General features: G+C 42.7%; 1 protein-coding gene across 2 annotated transcripts in view; it reads left to right on the top strand.

Moving 5' to 3' along the window:
• The first annotated feature begins 313 nt into the window (after nt 1-313).
• Nucleotides 314-18,244, top strand: part of LOC106570694 (importin subunit alpha-7) — a 36,202-nt gene continuing 18,271 nt past the window's right edge. For both annotated transcript variants that reach the window (XR_006759015.1, XM_045695057.1), the window contains exons 1-2: nt 314-507; nt 14,560-14,693. Coding sequence is in view for 1 of the 2 variants with exons in the window: in XM_045695057.1 (XP_045551013.1) it covers nt 504-507; nt 14,560-14,693 (138 nt within the window). In the remaining variant the exon portion in view is untranslated. The remainder of the gene's footprint in view (nt 508-14,559; nt 14,694-18,244) is intronic.

Raw genomic sequence — 18,244 nt, 5'->3', positions numbered from 1 at the left:
TCTATGTCATGGAAAGAGCAGATTTTCCTAATGTTTTGAACACTCAGTGTCGGCTGGGAATTTGTCTGCACAGCCAGTGACGTCTTTTCAATCATTGCTTGGATTTTGAATTACATTTGTTGATTTTTCATGAAAACAGTATGTACCTGTGCACGTAACATTAAGACTTTTAAACTTGATCAAATATCATAAAAAACATCCCACTGTTTGAATTTGTGACGAATGTATTGCGTAATAATTTATTATTATTATTATTATTATTATTATTATTATAATTATTTAATTAACCGTAGTGTCGTATTCGCGCCCCCTGGCGTCCGTGGGAAACAGTTGGATTAAATTTGTCCTCTCTCGCCCTCCGTATTTCTCTGACGACATATTGCCTGTGAAGAGCAAATTCTGGAAAGCCAAGAGAGAAAGAGGATTACTATTTATTTCTAAACAACACACGGAAGTATCTGTTATTTAAGACAAAAAAAACAAACAAACAAACAAACAAAAAAATGGGTAAGTTACGATGTTATGTTTCTAGGCCGTGTATGATTGTGTGCTTGATATACGGGGCGAGAGAATACCGAGCGGTCGAATACATTCTTGTCAAATCCCGGCTAGCTAAGTTAACTCCCTAGTTGACGTAGCTAGCTAGCAAGCTAGCATGATTGTTTATAATATCGTAATGTTATGTGTGTTCGTCTACAAATGATCACCTTTCCTGGTAAAAGTATTAGGTTGTTTATAGACGACGTTTCCTTCAAGAAAGTAACGTTAGAGACAGCGTTATAAGCTCATTTGGCTTATTTCAACAGCTAACGTTACATGCATCGCCTGTTAGTTAGTAAGCTTTTTGCTGTGTGTTGAGAAGGTAACGTTTACATGGAAGCTAACTAGTACGCAGGTGGTTAGCCATATAACAGGTTTTGCTAGTTAACTGTCAATTTAACTAGGTACTGAAGTTAGTAACCAGCCATACCACTGGTACCTTTATATTGACACTGTAGTTAACTAGGGCGGGCCACACCTACTTAATTTTTGTTGTTGTTGACAAGCTAACGTTAACTAGTTGGCTATCTAGCTAGCTACATATACTAAAACGTTGCTACCACATAAGGTTCATAACTGAACTAACTTAGCTTGCTCGCTCGCTAGCTATCATACTCCATTGAATTTAATGCATTGTCACATTTGTGTCACAACACTTGTGACCCAAGTGATGACTGCTGCTCAAGACCTCTAGCTAGCCAGAAGTTATTAGTAGTATATTTTATTTTGAACTCAATGTTAGCCACATGTCAAAACTCAGACACGTGGGGAAAAAGGCTCAATTTCTATTGATAGTGTAATAGAGATGTCTCAACTATTTAGGCAGGGAGGTGCCAGTTGTTTACTTCTAGTTTGAGAGGGGCAATGATAGAAAACACTGGTAGTGTGTGTGTGTCCAGTAGAGAGAACTAGCATTATCACCTAGCTATATGAGTATCATCACTTTTTTTTCAGGTTTTCTTTGTCCTCAACATATCCCTTCTCACTTGCTGCTTCTTCTATCTCCATCTTCCCCACCCTCTACTCCCTCTCTCCACTGACTAGTAGTGGTTCCCCTCTCTCCGCTGACTAGTAGTGGTTCCCCTCTCTCCGCTGACTAGTAGTGGTTCCCCTCTCTCTGCTGACTAGTAGTGGTTCCCCTCTCTCCGCTGACTAGTAGTGGTTCCCCTCTCTCCGCTGACTAGTAGTGGTTCCCCTCTCTCCGCTGACTAGTAGTGGTTCCCCTCTCTCCGCTGACTAGTAGTGGTTCCCCTCTCTCCGCTGACTAGTAGTGGTTCCCCTCTCTCCGCTGACTAGTAGTGGTTCCCCTCTCTCCGCTGACTAGTAGTGGTTCCCCTCTCTCCGCTGACTAGTAGTGGTTCCCCTCTCTCCGCTGACTAGTAGTGGTTCCCCTCTCTCCGCTGACTAGTAGTGGTTCCCCTCTCTCCGCTGACTAGTAGTGGTTCCCCTCTCTCCGCTGACTAGTAGTGGTTCCCCTCTCTCCGCTGACTAGTAGTGGTTCCCCTCTCTCCGCTGACTAGTAGTGGTTCCCCTCCTCTCCGCTGACTAGTAGTGGTTCCCCCCTCTCCGCTGACTAGTAGTGGTTCCCCCCCTCTCCGCTGACTAGTAGTGGTTCCCCCCCTCTCCGCTGACTAGTAGCGGTTCCCCCCTCTCCGCTGACTAGTAGCGTTTCCCCCTCTCTCCGCTGACTAGTAGCGTTCCCCCTCTCTCCGCTGACTAGTAGCGTTCCCCCTCTCTCCGCTGACTAGTAGCGTTTCCCCCCTCTCTCCGCTGACTAGTAGCGTTTCCCCCCTCTCTCCGCTGACTAGTAGCGTTTCCCCCCTCTCTCCGCTGACTAGTAGCGTTTCCCCCCTCTCTCCGCTGACTAGTAGCGTTTCCCCCCTCTCTCCGCTGACTAGTAGCGTTTCCCCCTCTCTCCGCTGACTAGTAGCGTTTCCCCCTCTCTCCGCTGACTAGTAGCGTTTCCCCCCTCTCTCCGCTGACTAGTAGCGTTTCCCCCCTCTCTCCGCTGACTAGTAGCGTTTCCCCCCTCTCTCCGCTGACTAGTAGCGTTCCCCTCTCTCCGCTGACTAGTAGCGTTTCCCCCCTCTCTCCGCTGACTAGTAGCGTTTCCCCCCTCTCTCCGCTGACTAGTAGCGTTTCCCCCCTCTCTCCGCTGACTAGTAGCGTTTCCCCCCTCTCTCCGCTGACTAGTAGCGTTTCCCCCCTCTCTCCGCTGACTAGTAGCGTTCTCCACATATCTAACTGTCCTTCACTTGCTCTCCCTCACTCTCTCGCTCTCTGCACTTTTAAAAGTGGTTAGATTCATCAAGCATGAGCTGAGCAACATCAACATGTCAATTGCCCGCTGTGCTTTGTGTCGTGTTTCAAGAGTTTAAGTTGTATTAATCATATGTACAGGATACACATAGTATACATAAATGATAAAATATCTGAATAAGAACAAAGTAAATGTCTTAGTAGAATAGAATATATATATTTTTAAGCATAACTATAATACAGGAAGTATAATATTTACACATATCAGGGAGGGGGGGATTTGTGGGGGCAAGTGTTTAAATTGTGCAATATTAGCAATAATAAACAAGAGTCTGGTAGCATCAGTTGTGGTGTGGGTATATGTGTACTGTTTTGTGTGGATCTAAATTGTTTTGTGTGGATCTAAACATCTAAATTGCAGTACATACATGTATATGTATGTGTGTACTGTTTTGTGTGGGTATATGTGTACTGTTTTGTGTGGATATATATATGTACTGTTTTGTGTGGATATATATATGTACTGTTTTGTGTGGATATATATGTGTACTGTTTTGTGTGGGTATATGTGTACTGTTTTGTGTGGGTATATGTGTACTGTTTTGTGTGGGTATATGTGTACTGTTTTGTGTGGATATATATATGTACTGTTTTGTGTGGATATATATATGTGTACTGTTTTGTGTGGATATATATATGTGTACTGTTTTGTGTGGATATATATATGTGTACTGTTTTGTGTGGATATATATATGTGTACTGTTTTGTGTGGATATATATATGTGTACTGGTTTGTGTGGATATATATATATGTACTGGTTTGTGTGGATATATATATATATGTACTGGTTTGTGTGGATATATATATATATGTACTGGTTTGTGTGGATATATATATATATGTACTGGTTTGTGTGGATATATATATATATGTACTGGTTTGTGTGGATATATATATATATGTACTGGTTTGTGTGGATATATATATATATGTACTGGTTTGTGTGGATATATATATATATGTACTGGTTTGTGTGGATATATATATATATATGTACTGGTTTGTGTGGATATATATATATATATATATGTACTGGTTTGTGTGGATATATATATATATGTACTGGTTTGTGTGGATATATATATATATGTACTGGTTTGTGTGGATATATATATATGTACTGGTTTGTGTGGATATATATATATATATGTACTGGTTTGTGTGGATATATATATATATATATGTACTGGTTTGTGTGGATATATATATATATATATATATGTACTGGTTTGTGTGGATATATATATATATATATATATGTACTGGTTTGTGTGGATATATATATATATATATATATGTACTGGTTTGTGTGGATATATATATATATATGTACTGGTTTGTGTGGATATATATATATATATGTACTGGTTTGTGTGGATATATATATATATATATATGTACTGGTTTGTGTGGATATATATATATATATATATGTACTGGTTTGTGTGGATATATATATATATATATATGTACTGGTTTGTGTGGATATATATATATATATATATGTACTGGTTTGTGTGGATATATATATATGTGTGTACTGGTTTGTGTGGATATATATATATATATGTGTACTGGTTTGTGTGGATATATATATATATGTGTACTGGTTTGTGTGGATATATATATATATGTGTACTGGTTTGTGTGGATATATGTATATGTACTGGTTTGTGTGGATATATGTATATGTACTGGTTTGTGTGGATATATGTATATGTACTGTTTTGTGGGTGTGGGTTTTGTGGGTGTGGGTTTTGTGGGTGTGGGTTTTGTGGGTGTGGGTGTGTGCTAAGTTGCGGAAGGTTAGGTTCAGAGAGTCACTGCAGGTGGTCAGTTCAAGTGTTCAGCTGTCTGATGGCTGGTAGATAGAAACTGTGTCTGAGGCTGTTTGTAACAGACCTCGTGCTCTGATACCGTCGGGCTGACTGCAAGGGAGTGAACAGCTCATGGCTGGGGTGTGTGCTAGTGATTTGGGGGGGGGGGGACAGGATATTATTTTATACAATATCACAACTTTTCTGCGCTAGTTGGCTGTATCTGTGCAAACCCCAGTATTTTATTCCTTCATAGCTTGTTCTAAAAACAAAACCCCCAAAAATGATGGAGCCAATTTGTTTTCAGTACTTTTATTTTCATGACTGATCAAAACTGTTTTTCTCATGGCTCTCTCTTGTCCCTCTGCAGCAGATATATGATGAGCAATATGTTTGGAACATTGAATTGCAATATAAATCACAGTATTGAATTGCAATACATATAGGATTGTGAGAATCTCTAATACAAATCATATCGGCACCTTAGTATCGTGATAATATCATATTGTGAGTTTCCTGGCAAATTTCCAGCTCTAATGGGTGTGGTCCTTGATGATGATGCTGCAGGACTTTCTCAGGTTCCGTTTCAAGTTGATGTCCTGGATGGGTGTGAATACGGCCCCGGTGATGTACTGGGCCGTCTTCACCACCTGCTGGAGGGCCTTGCGGTTGTGGGTGGAGCAATTCCCGTACAAGGCATTGACGCAACCGGTCAGGACGCTCTCGATGGTGCAGCAGTTGCTCACCTTTCCTCTGACTGGATTATGTTCGTGGTTGCCTCTGGAGATAGTCAATCAATACGCCGACTCAGTCACTGGATTCATAAAAATAAAAAAAATCCATAGATGATGTGATAAGGATAGTATCTTTCAAAACGAATCAAAAACTGTGGATTGAGAGCATTTGAGCAAGGCTGCTATGTGGTTAGCCTCTACTGGATCGGTGACCCCCCCCCTGCGGGACAGTAGAACTAATGTAGGGTCAGTCTAAAATTTTCCGCATGCAATGCTGCCATCTAGTGGTCAACATCTAAATTGCGCCTGGCCTGGAATAATACATTATGTCCTTTCTCTTGCATTTCAAAGATGATGGTACTAAAAAAAAAAAAATGTTTTATCTTCTACCAGATCTGTGTTATATTCTCCTACATTTAATTTCACATTTCCACAAAACTTCAAAGTGTTTCCTTTTCAAATGGTATCAATAATATACATATCCTTGCTTAAGGTCCTGAGCTACAGGCAGTTAGATTTGGGTGTGTTATTTTAGGTGGGAATTGAAAAAAAGGGTTGGATCCTTAATTAAGCAGGATTAGGCAGCCGCCTACAAACATGATCAAAATGATCATGATGAATTAATACTGATTCTAAATATAATTCTATGAATAGGCCCCATGGCCGGCCCGTCCGTGAGGCAGGATTAGGCACCCGCCTACAGTGGCAATTTTGACGATGACAGCGTTTTCCGAGATGTTGCCCAAGACGCACCTCCAACAAGATAAGATCTCACATTATTCTGCCCAAAAAACAATAACTTCTCTCACCCAGTGGCATTAGGGCTATATTGGTGAGCGCTGATGCTGCCACATGCAGTGCCCACTTTTGCCAAAGGCAGGAGCAAAATATTTATTTAGTTTGTCCTTGCCCAGCTTGCCTCCCCAGGGAGCTGTTGGAGAGACACAGTGCATCATCAATTTTGTTTAACATACACAGAACATGAATATGAACACAACATGTAAAGTGTTGGTCCCATGTTTCATGAGCTGAAATAAAATATCTAAAATGTTCCATACACACAAAATTCTTATTTGGGCACAACTTTGTTTACATTCCTGTTAGTGAGCATTTCTCCTTTGCCAAGATAATCCATCCACCTGACAGGTGTGGCATATTAAGAAGCTTATTAAACAGCATGATCATTACACAGGTGCACCTTGTGCTGGGGACAATAAAAGGCCACTCTAAAATGTGCCGTTTGTCACTACACAATGCCACCGATGTCTCCAGTTTTAAGGGAGCGTGCAATTGGCATGCTGACTGCAGGAATGTCCACCAGAGCTGTTGGCCGATTTTAATACGATTTTCATTTCTCTACCATAAGCCACCTTAGAATTTGGCAGTACGTCCAACCGGCTTCACAATCTCAGACCACGTATGGCGTTGTGTTGACAAGTGGTTTGCTGATGTCAATGTTGTAAACAGAGTGCCCCATGGTGGCGGTATGGGCAGGCATAAGCTACGGACAACAAAAACAATTCCGTTTTATCAATGGCAATTTTAATGTACAGAGGTCGAGGTCCATTGTCGTGCCGTTCATCCGCCGCCATCACCTCATGATAATGCACGACCCCATGTTGCAAGGATCTGTACACATTCCTGGAAACTGAATGTCCTTTTTTCTTCCATGGCCTCCATACTCGCCAGCCATTGAGCATGTGTGGGATGCTCTGGATTGACGTGTATGACAGTGTTTTCCAGTTAACTCCGTGATGCCTTGTGCTAGAAACAAGCTTTAAAATGCCCAGGTGACTGACGGGGTAGGGGTTATGTTGATTGGTTTCTGATCTTTCTGAAGCTGAGCTGCAGCCTTCAATATTCGAGGAGACAAAAGATGAACTGCTATTCTGTCCTTTTTTTTTTTTTCTTTCACTTTTCACTTTCTGAAAAGAGATGTTTAAATCCAGGCCGCTTTTAGGGAAGCATTTCTCTTGTTTGGTTAAGAAATGGACAAGTTAGCCAGCAGTTGAAGCTTGAAATTTCCATGCGTCGGTCAAGCCTCTGTCTGGGTGGAAAGGTTACTTTTGCCACCGTTTCCGTTGCAAGCAAGACACTTTGGTTTTACTTCGGAGAAATATGGCGAGAATGCCTTTCTCTGTCCATTCTTCCCTGAAATTTCTATTTTCATTATTCACCTTTTTTTCTTTTAAATTTTTTTTCATTTTCTCTTTTTATTGCAAGCTGTTTTTCAACACACAAAGTTATAAAAAAATATACATTTACATTTTAGTCATTTAGCAGACGCTCTTATCCAGAGCGACTTACAGTAGTGAATGCATACATTTCATACATTTAAAAAAAAAAAAATAATCCATACTGGTCCCCCGTGGGAATCGAACCCACAACCCTGGCGTTGCCAACACCATGCTCTACCAACCAGCTCAGTTGGTATAAGGCTAAGACCTAAGGCTCGGTGTATATACACTGCTCAAAAAAATAAAGGGAACACTTAAACAACACAATGTAACTCCAAGTCAATCACACTTCTGTGAAATCAAACTGTCCACTTAGGAAGCAACACTGATTGACAATAAATTTCACATGCTGTTGTGCAAATGGAATAGACAACAGGTGGAAATTATAGGCAATTAGCAAGACACCCCCAATAAAGGAGTGGTTCTGCAGGTGGGGACCACAGACCACTTCTCAGTTCCTATGCTTCCTGGCTGATGTTTTGGTCACTTTTGAATGCTGGCGGTGCTTTCACTCTAGTGGTAGCATGAGACGGAGTCTACAACCCACACAAGTGGCTCAGGTAGTGCAGCTCATCCAGGATGGCACATCAATGCGAGCTGTGGCAAGAAGGTTTGCTGTGTCTGTCAGCGTAGTGTCCAGAGCATGGAGGCCCTACCAGGAGACAGGCCAGTACATCAGGAGACGTGGAGGAGGCCAACAACCCAGCAGCAGGACCGCTACCTCCGCCTTTGTGCAAGGAGGAGCACTGTCAGAGCCCTGCAAAATGACCTCAAGCAGGCCACAAATATGCATGTGTCTGCTCAAACGGTCAGAAACAGACTCCATGAGGGTGGTATGAGGGCCCGACGTCCACAGGTGGGGGTTGTGCTTACAGCCCAACACCGTGCAGGAAGTTTGGCATTTGCCAGAGAACACCAAGATTGGCAAATTCGCCACTGGCGCCCTGTGCTCTTCACAGATGAAAGCAGGTTCACACTGAGCACGTGACAGACGTGACAGAGTCTGGAGACGCCGTGGAGAACTTTCTGCTGCCTTCAACATCCTCCAGCATGACCGGTTTGATGGTGGGTCAGTAATGGTGTGGCGTGGCATTTCTTTGGGGGGCCGCACAGCCGTCCATGTGCTCGCCAGAGGTAGCCTGACTGCCATTAGGTACCGAGATGAGATCCTCAGACCCCTTGTGAGACCATATGCTGGTGCGGTTGGCCCTGGGTTCCTCCTAATGCAAGACAAATGCTAGACCTCATGTGGCTGGAGTGTGTCAGCAGTTCCTGCAAGAGGAAGGCATTGATGCTATGGACTGGCCCGCCCGTTCCCCAGACCTGAATCCAATTGAGCACATCTGGGACATCATGTCTTGCTCCATCCACCAACGCCACGCTGCACCACAGACTGTCCAGGAGTTGGCGGATGCTTTAGTCCAGGTCTGGGAGGAGATCCCTCAGGAGACCATCCGCCACCTCATCAGGAGCATGCCAGGCGTTGTAGGGAGGTCATACAGGCACGTGGAGGTCACACACACCACTGAGCCTCACTTTGACTTGTTTTAAGGACATTACATCAAAGTTGGATCAGCCTGTAGTGTGGTTTTCCACTTTAATTTTGAGTGTGACTCCAAATCCAGACATTCCATGGGTTGATAAATTGGATTTCCATTGATTATTTTTGTGTGATTTTTGTCAGCACATTCAACTATGTAAAGAAAAAAAGTAATAAGATTATTTCATTCATTCAGATCTGGGATGTACACACCTAGGACATTGTTATACAATACATGCATGTTTTGTTCAATCAAGTTCATATTTATATCAAAAACCAGCTTTTTACATTAGCATGTGACGTTCAGAACTAGCATACCCCCCGCAAACCTCCGGTGACTTTACTAAATTACTCACAATAAAAAAACACAACAACTATTTTAAGAATTATAGATACAGAACTCCTTTGTGCAATCGAGGTGTCCGATTTTAAAATAGCTTTTCGGTGAAAGCACATTTTGCAATATTCTGAGTACATAGCCCGGCATCACAGGGCTAGCTATTTAGACACCCACCAAGTTTAGCCCTGACCAAACTCCGATTTACTATTACAAAAGTTTGATTTCCTTTGATGTTCTTCGTCAGAATGCACTCCCAGGACTGCTACTTCAATAACAAATGTTGGTTTGGTCCAAAATAATCCGTAGTTATATCCAAACAGCGGCGTTTTTGTTTGTGCGTTCAAGACACTATCCGAAAGGGTAAATAAGGGTGACGAGCATGGCGCAATTCGTGACAAAAAATGTCTAAATATTCCATTACCGTACTTCGAAGCATGTCAACCGCTTTTTAAAATCCATTTTTATGCAATTTTTCTCGTAAAAAAGTGTTAATATTCTGTTGATGATTAGTTATTTGAGAAGGAGACCAAGTCAAGACGTTGGACCGGGTGATTCAGTTTATAGTAAGGCAGTTTATTATGAGACAAAGATATTTGGCAAAGCATGCACGGACTCCTTCGTTTAGCTCATAGGGAACTAGCAGAAGAGAGCCCCGAAACATAGTGTGCATCTAATTTATACAATGAAATGACAGTGTGTTGACGTTGAGTCTAGTAGGTCCGCTCTCCTGACTGGTCGATGAGTGGAGGGACGGTCCAATCTCCAGGTGGTGTCGACTTCCCATTGGCCCTTGGCAGTGTCCGTTGTCCTCGGAGTCCAACACACCTAAGTGTGTGTATTTCTGGTAATTCGTGTCTGGGTGCTGACCATTGGTCAGTTCGTGTGGCTAGGGTGCTTTCATGTCTTGACATTTTTGTGTGAGTGCTTAGTCTGCCATCAGTCTCTGGGTGTGGTCGTGATTGGTATCAGTTGGTTGCTCAATATGTCTCTGGAATTTTGTTGTGTGCTGTTGTGAAACATGTTGTGCAAATGCCCTCCTTATATATCATTAGGTAAAACGTTAGATTATCTTTATTACAATTCCAACCGGGAATCTGCATTTAGGTAAACAGAGGAAAGAGAATAAAGCATTCGGTCGACTCGTGCACGCGCCTAAGCGCATAGTACTCTGATCGGCCACTTGCCAAAAGCGATAATGTGTTTCAGCCAGAGGCTGCCTCGATATCGTTCAGCTTTTTCCCGGGCTCTGAGAGCCTATGGGAGCCGTAGGAAGTGTCACGTTATTGCAAAGATCCTCAGTCTTCAATAAAAAGAGCCAAGATGAAACACAATTTGTCACACTTCCTGCATGGAATCTTCTCAGGTTTTGGCCTGCCATATGAGTTCTGTTATACTCACAGACACCATTCAAACAGTTTTAGAAACATTAGGGTGTTTTCTATCCAAAGCTAATAATTATATGCATATTCTAGTTACTGGGCAGGAGTAGTAACCAGATTAAAGCTGGTACGTTTTTTTATCCGGCCGTGTCAATACAGCCCCCTAGCCCTAACAGGTTAAATAAAGGTGTTTAAAACATTTTTTTACCTAGCATTCTCACATAGGTGTTGTTCTTCTCCAGATATTAGGATTGTGTGAACAGTTGGAAATGGCATCTTCCCCTGGATCTGTTGGAGCGGGTCCAGTGTGCCTGGCCTTGATGTGGGCCATGACCAGCTTCTCAAAGCACTTCATGATGAGTGCAACATAGGCGTTTAGTCATTTGGGCATGTCATCTTTTTTTGTTGTTTGCTTGGACACTAGGACGATGGTGGTCTCCTTGAAGCAAGTGGGGACTACAGCCTGGGACAGGGTGTGTGTGTGTGTGTGTGTGTTGGCTAGATCTGAATGCATTACATTTCTTCCAGTTCGCTGCCCTCTCAGTCATCCAGGACTTTCTGAATCTGCAGGCTCGAGGGGAGAAGTTCTCCATAGGCACAGATCTAGGATCAGCTTCATTCCCTCCAACTCTAACCTTAACCCATTAGGGTTAAGTTAAGGGTGAATGCTGATTTTTAAGTGCCAAAACGACCCTAGATCAGTGTCTGGGGGGGGGAATGACATCATCCTGCTTTGTTCCATAGGAGGGTTTCTCTCTTTAAAATCTCTTCCTGTGTCTAGTCTTGCCCGTCCTGGCTGTTTGTGAGGGCCATTACCAGAACAGGAGCATTCACATCAAGGACTCACCCAACACATGTTGGGTTAGATTTCCTAAATACTTAGAATACCCCTGGCTCAAACCAAAGTGTTGTCCCAAAGTTTCTAGTGTGGACTACAATTCTGTTGTGGGAGAAAGTGATTTTTCTTAATTTCGTTTTTTTATAATGATCTCACAGCAGACCTAAACATGGGAGACTAAACCCTCGCTCCTCACGCTGCTGTATCAGATAGAGGAAAGTCGAGGCTTCTTCCCATCCACAAGCTGTGGGCGGGCATGAGTGCATGGAACCATCTGGACACATCACGATCTCACACACACACACACACACACAATACTGCCTTGGGGTGAGGCAGCAGCATGACACAAATCATTACAGCAGGCCTCTGTGTGGGCTAAGAACTATTCTGATTTGAATGATACGTATTTTTAAGATCATGTGAACGTTATCCCGTCCCCTGTGGTGGTTGTTGTGGCTTGCAGACAGAATTCTCAAACTGGTGGCCCGCAGGTGTTTTTTTTACATTTATTTATTTATTTTCTTCCATCGCTTAGTCAGACTGCTCTATCAAATCATAGACTTAATTATAACGTAATAACACACAGAAATATGAGCCTTTGGTCATTAATATGGTCGAATCCGGAAACGAACATTTCTAAAACAGAACGTTTATTCTTTCAGTGAAATACGGTTCCATATTTTATCTAACAGATGGCAACCCTAAGTCTAAATATTGCTGTTACATTGTACAACCTTCCATGTTATGTCATAATTATGTACAATTCTGGCAAAGTAATTACGGCCTTTGTTAGGAATAAATGGACTTCACACAGTTCGCAACGAGCCAGGCGGCCCAAACTGCTGCATATACTCTGACTGCTTGCATGGAACGCAAGAGAAGTGACACAATTTCCCTAGATATAAGAAATTCATGTTAGCAGGCAATATTAACTAAATATGCAGGTTTAAAAATATATACTTGTGTATTGCTTTTAAAGAAAGGCATTGATGTTTATGGTTAGGTACACGTTGGAGCAACGAGTGCTTTTTTTCGCGAATGCGCGTGTTAAATCCCCTGTTTGGCGATGAGAAATTAACAGGCACCGCATCGATTATATGCAACGAAGGACACGCTAGATAAACTAGTAATATCATCAACCATGTGTAGTTAACTAGTGATTATGTTAAGATTGATTGTTTTTTTTTATAAGATAAGTTTAATGCTAGCTAGCACCTTACCTTGGCTTCTTGCTGCCCTCGGGTAACAGGTAGTCAGCCTGCCACGCAGGCTCCTCGTGGAGTGCAATGTAAGGCAGGTGGGTAGAGCGTTGGACTAGTAACCGGAAGGTTGCAAAAACGAATCCGCGAGCTGACAAAGTAAAAATCTGTCATTCTGCCCCTGAACAAGGCAGTTAACCCACTGTTCCTAGGCCGTCATTGAAAATAAGAATTTGTTCTTTAAATGACTTGCCTAGTTAAATAAAGGTAAAATACATTTTTTTTAATTGGCAAAATCGGTGTCCAAAAATACAGATTGTTATGAAAACTTGAAATCGGCCCTAATTAATCGGCCATTCCGATTAATCGCTCGACATCTAGTTCAGAGTCGCATGTATTTATTTTCCAAGCTATAGCAGACACTATTGTACATACAGCAGGTTTTTTTTTAAAGGATCAAAGACTTTATTCTGCTTCATGTTCAAATTTTTGCTCTGGTGCCGCTTCTGGTAACTGTTCTGGTGCCCGGTCTGGCTGCTTCTGGTGCCCGGTCTGGCTGCTTCTGGTACCAGGTCTGGCTGCTTCTGGTAACGGGTCTGGTGCCCAGTCTGGCTGCTTCTGGTAACGGGCCTGGTGCCATGACTGCACAAATGCTGAGTTGGGGCAGCTTGCCCAGTGGTCAGTCGGCTGGCTGATCAGGCACTTCCTGCTTACTCAGCAATTAACTCTCATGAATAAATGTTTTTGTCTGCCAGCTGAATGTTGGAGAATAGAGCTCTGTCTGTGGGGCAGTGTAGTCTGTGTCTGTGGGGCAGTGTAGTCTGTGTCTGTGGGGCAGTGTAGTCTGTGTCTGTGGGGCAGTGTAGTCTGTGTCTGTGGGGCAGTGTAGTCTGTGTGTGTGTGTGTATTAGGTTTGACAGTCAGAGAGAAGTTAACTTGGGCTACATGTAAGCCTCTATTTGCATATCTGGTGTGTGAGTGTGGACTCATCACATACTCTGGTGTATTTTTACCCATGTGGCGGTGCTCTGTTTCCAGGAGCTTGTTTTATACTGGGCTCATATACCCCTGTGTCCTCACCAAGTCTACACTTTGGGATCTGAGACATGCACACACACGCAATAGACTTCCTATGGAAGAGTCTTGTTCCTTGGAAAATGTGTTACTTCTCTTGACAGTGTTTTTCCTGTCCACTGTTGCTACACTTCATTTTGTTAAAGTTCTAACCTTCTATGATAACTCTTTTTTTTAAACAAAGTTTACGTCTAAGACAGTGTCTTACTTGCTATATTGTATTTACTTTGCCACCATGGCCTTTTTTTGCCTTTACCTCCCTTATCTCACCTCATTTGCTCACATTGTGTATATAGACTTATTTTTCTACTATATTATTGACTGTATGTTTGTTTTACTCCATGTGTAACTCTGTTGTTATATGTGTCGAACTGCTTTGTTTTATCTTGGCCAGGTCGCAATTGTAAATGAGAACTTGTTCTCAACTTGCCTACCTGGTGAAATAAATAAAATAAATAAAAAGATCGTATTAGTTGAACTTATTTTTTATAAAGAGGATCTAACGTGTGTGTGTGTGTGTGTGTGTGTGTGTGTGCTTCAGAGCCGTCAGCCAGTCCAGCGAAGGATAACCACAGGATGAACAGCTACAAGAACAAAGCCCTGAATGTGGAGGAGATGAGACGCAGGAGAGAGGAGGAGGGCATACAGCTGAGGAAGCAGAAACGAGAGCAACAGGTACACAACACAACCCACCTGTAGAACACCTAGCCTATAACACCTAGCCCACTGCTAGCCTATAACACCTAGCCCACTGCTAGCCTATAACACCTAGCCCACTGCTAGCCTATAACACCTAGCCCACTGCTAGCCTATAACACCTAGCCCACTGCTAGCCTATAACACCTAGCCCACTGCTAGCCTATAACACCTAGCCCACTGCTAGCCTATAACACCTAGCCCACTGCTAGCCTATAACACCTAGCCCACTGCTAGCCTATAACACCTAGCCCACTGCTAGCCTATAACACCTAGCCCACTGCTAGCCTATAACACCTAGCCCACTGCTAGTGTCTAAACAGGAGAGGTACAGAACATAACCCACCTGTATAACACCTTTAAATAAAACATGTATTTATTTATTCTTTATATACAGGTTTTTCTCATTGAGAACATCTCTTTTCCAAGAGAGACCTGGTCCAATAGCAGCAGGGGGAACAATGTTTCAGACAAAACAACTCGCATACACTAACACAACATTAAACATACATACACTAACACAACATTAAACACAACTATAAACACACATACACTAACACAACATTAAACACACATACACTAACACAACATTAAACACACATACACTAACACAACTATAAACACACATACACTAACACAACTATAAACACACATACACTAACACAACTATAAACACACATACACTAACACAACTATAAACACACATACACTAACAACTATAAACACACATACACTAACACAACTATAAACACACATACACTAACACAACTATAAACACACATACACTAACACAACTATAAACACACATACACTAACACAACATTAAACACAACTATAAACACACAAACAGTACAACAAAAATCATTTGACATTAAAAACATGAGTCTTGACTAAAAACAGCAGGCCTAAAAACAATTACACTCTTGATATATACATCGATCAAGTCATAGATATCATCCTAAATATACCTCTGCTGTTTTCAACCAAGATCTCAGCGATCACTGCCTCATTGACTACATCCGTAATGGGTCAGCGGTCAAACGACCTCCACTCATCACTGTCAAACACTCCCTGAAACATTTCAGTGAGCAAGCCTTTCTAATCGACCTGGCCCTGGTATCCTGGAAGGATATTGACCTCATCCCGTCAGTAGAGGATGCCTGGTTATTTTTTTTAAATGCTTTCCTCACCATCTTAAATAAGCATGCCCTATTCAAGAAATGTAGAACCAGGAACAGATATAGCCCTTGGTTCTCTCCAGACCTGACTGCCCTTAACCAGCACAAAAACATCCTGTGGCGTTCTGCATTAGCATCGAACAGCCCCCGTAATATGCAACTTTTCAGGGAAGTTAGAAACCAATATACACAGGCAGTTAGAAAAGCCAAGGCTAGCTTTATCTAGCAGAAATTTGCTTCCTGCAACACAAACTCTAAAGTTGTGGGACACTGTTAACTCCATGGAGAATAAGAAAACCTCCTCCCAGCTGTCCACTGCACTGAGGATAGGAAACTCTGTCACCACTGATAAATCTACTATAATTGAGAATTTCACAAAGCATTTTTCTATGGCTGGCCATGCTTTCCACCTGGCTACCCCTACCCCGGTCAACAGCACTGCACCCCCTACAGCAACTCGCCCAAGCCTTCCCCATTTCTCCTTCTCCCAAATCCAGTCAGCTGATGTTCTGAAAGAGCTGCAAAATCTGGACCCCTACAAATCAGCCAGGCTAGACATTTTTACATTTACATTTTAGTCATTTAGCAGACGCTCTTATCCAGAGCGACTTACAGTAGTGAATGCATACATTTCATACAATTTCATACATTTTTTTTTTTTGCTGGCCCCCCGTGGGAAAATGATTTCTATTTCTAAAATGATCTGCCGAAATTGTTGCAACCCCTATTACTAGCCTGTTCAACCTCTCTTTCGTGTCATCTGAGATTCCCATAGATTGGAAAACGGCTGCTGTCATCCCCCTCTTCAAAGGAGGTGACACTCTTGACCCAAACTGCTACAGACCTATATCTATCCTACCCTGCCTTTCTATAGTCTTCGAAAGCCAAGTCAAACAGATTACCGACCATTTCGAATCCCACCGCACCTTCTCCACTATGCAATCGGGTTTCAGAGCTGGTCATGAGTGCACCTCAGCCACGCTCAAGGTCCTAAACGACATCATAACCGCCATCGATAAGAAACAATACTGTGCAGCCGTATTCATTGACCTGGCCAAGGCTTTCGACTCTGTCTATCACCACATTCTTATTGGCAGACTCGACAGCCTTGGTTCTCAAATGATTGCCTTGCCTGGTTCACCAACTACTTCTCTGATAGAGTTCAATGTGTCAAATCGGATGGCCTGTTGTCCGGGCCTCTGGTAGTGTCTATGGGGGTTCCACAGGGTTCAATTCTTGGGCCGACTCTTTTCGCTGTATCCATCAATGATGTCGCTCTTGCTGCTGGTGAGTCTCTGATCCACCTCTACACAGACGACGCCATTCTGTATACTTCTGGCCCTTCTTTGGACACTGTGTTAACAACCCTCCAGACGAGCTTCAATGCCATACAACTCTCCTTCCGTGGCCTCCAACTGCTCTTAAATACAAGTAAAACTAAATGCATGCTCTTCAACCAATCGCTGCCTGCACCTGCCCGCCCGTCCAGCATCACTACTCTGGATGGTTCTGACTTAGAATATGTGGACAACTACAATACCTAGGTGTCTGGTTAGACTGTAAGCTCTCCTTCCAGACTCACATCAAACATCTCCAAAGTTAAATCTAGAATTGGCTTCCTATTTCGCAACAAAGCATCCTTCACTCATGCTGCCAAACATACCCTCGTAAAACTGACCATCCTACCGATCCTCGACTTCGGCGATGTCATTTACAAAATAGCCTCCAATACCCTACTCAATAAATTGGATGCAGTCTATCACAGTGCCATCCGTTTTGTCACCAAAGCCCTATATACTAGCCACCACTGCGACCTGTACGCTCTTGTTGGCTGGTCCTCGTTTTATACTCGTCGCCAAACCCACTGGCTTCAGGTCATCTACAAGACCCTGCTAGGTAAAGTTCCCCCTTATCTCAGCTCACTGGTCACCATAGCAGCACCCACCTGTAGCACGCGCTCCAGCAGGTATATCTCTCTGGTCACCCCCAAAGCCAATTCCTCCTTCGACTGCCTCTCCTTCCAGTTCTCTGCTGCCAATGACTGGAACGAACTACACAAATCTAAACTGGAAACACTTATCTCCCTCACTAGCTTTAAGCACCAGCTGTCAGTGCAGCTCACAGATTACTGCACCTGTACATAGACCATCCATAATTTAGCCCAAACAACTACCCCTTCCCCTACTGTATTTATTTATTTATTTTGCTCCTTTGTACCCCATTATTTCTATTTCTACTTTGCACTTTCTTCCACTACAAATCTACCATTCCAGTGTTTTACTTGCTATATTGTATTTACTTTGCCACCATGGCCTTTTTTTTGCCTTTACCTCCCTTATCTCACCTCATTTG

Source organism: Salmo salar, chromosome ssa14 (assembly GCF_905237065.1).
Source record: "Salmo salar chromosome ssa14, Ssal_v3.1, whole genome shotgun sequence".
Lineage (NCBI taxonomy): Eukaryota > Metazoa > Chordata > Actinopteri > Salmoniformes > Salmonidae > Salmo > Salmo salar.
The sequence above is the reverse complement of the archived record's forward strand: the minus strand, read 5'-3'. Positions and strand labels throughout refer to the sequence as shown.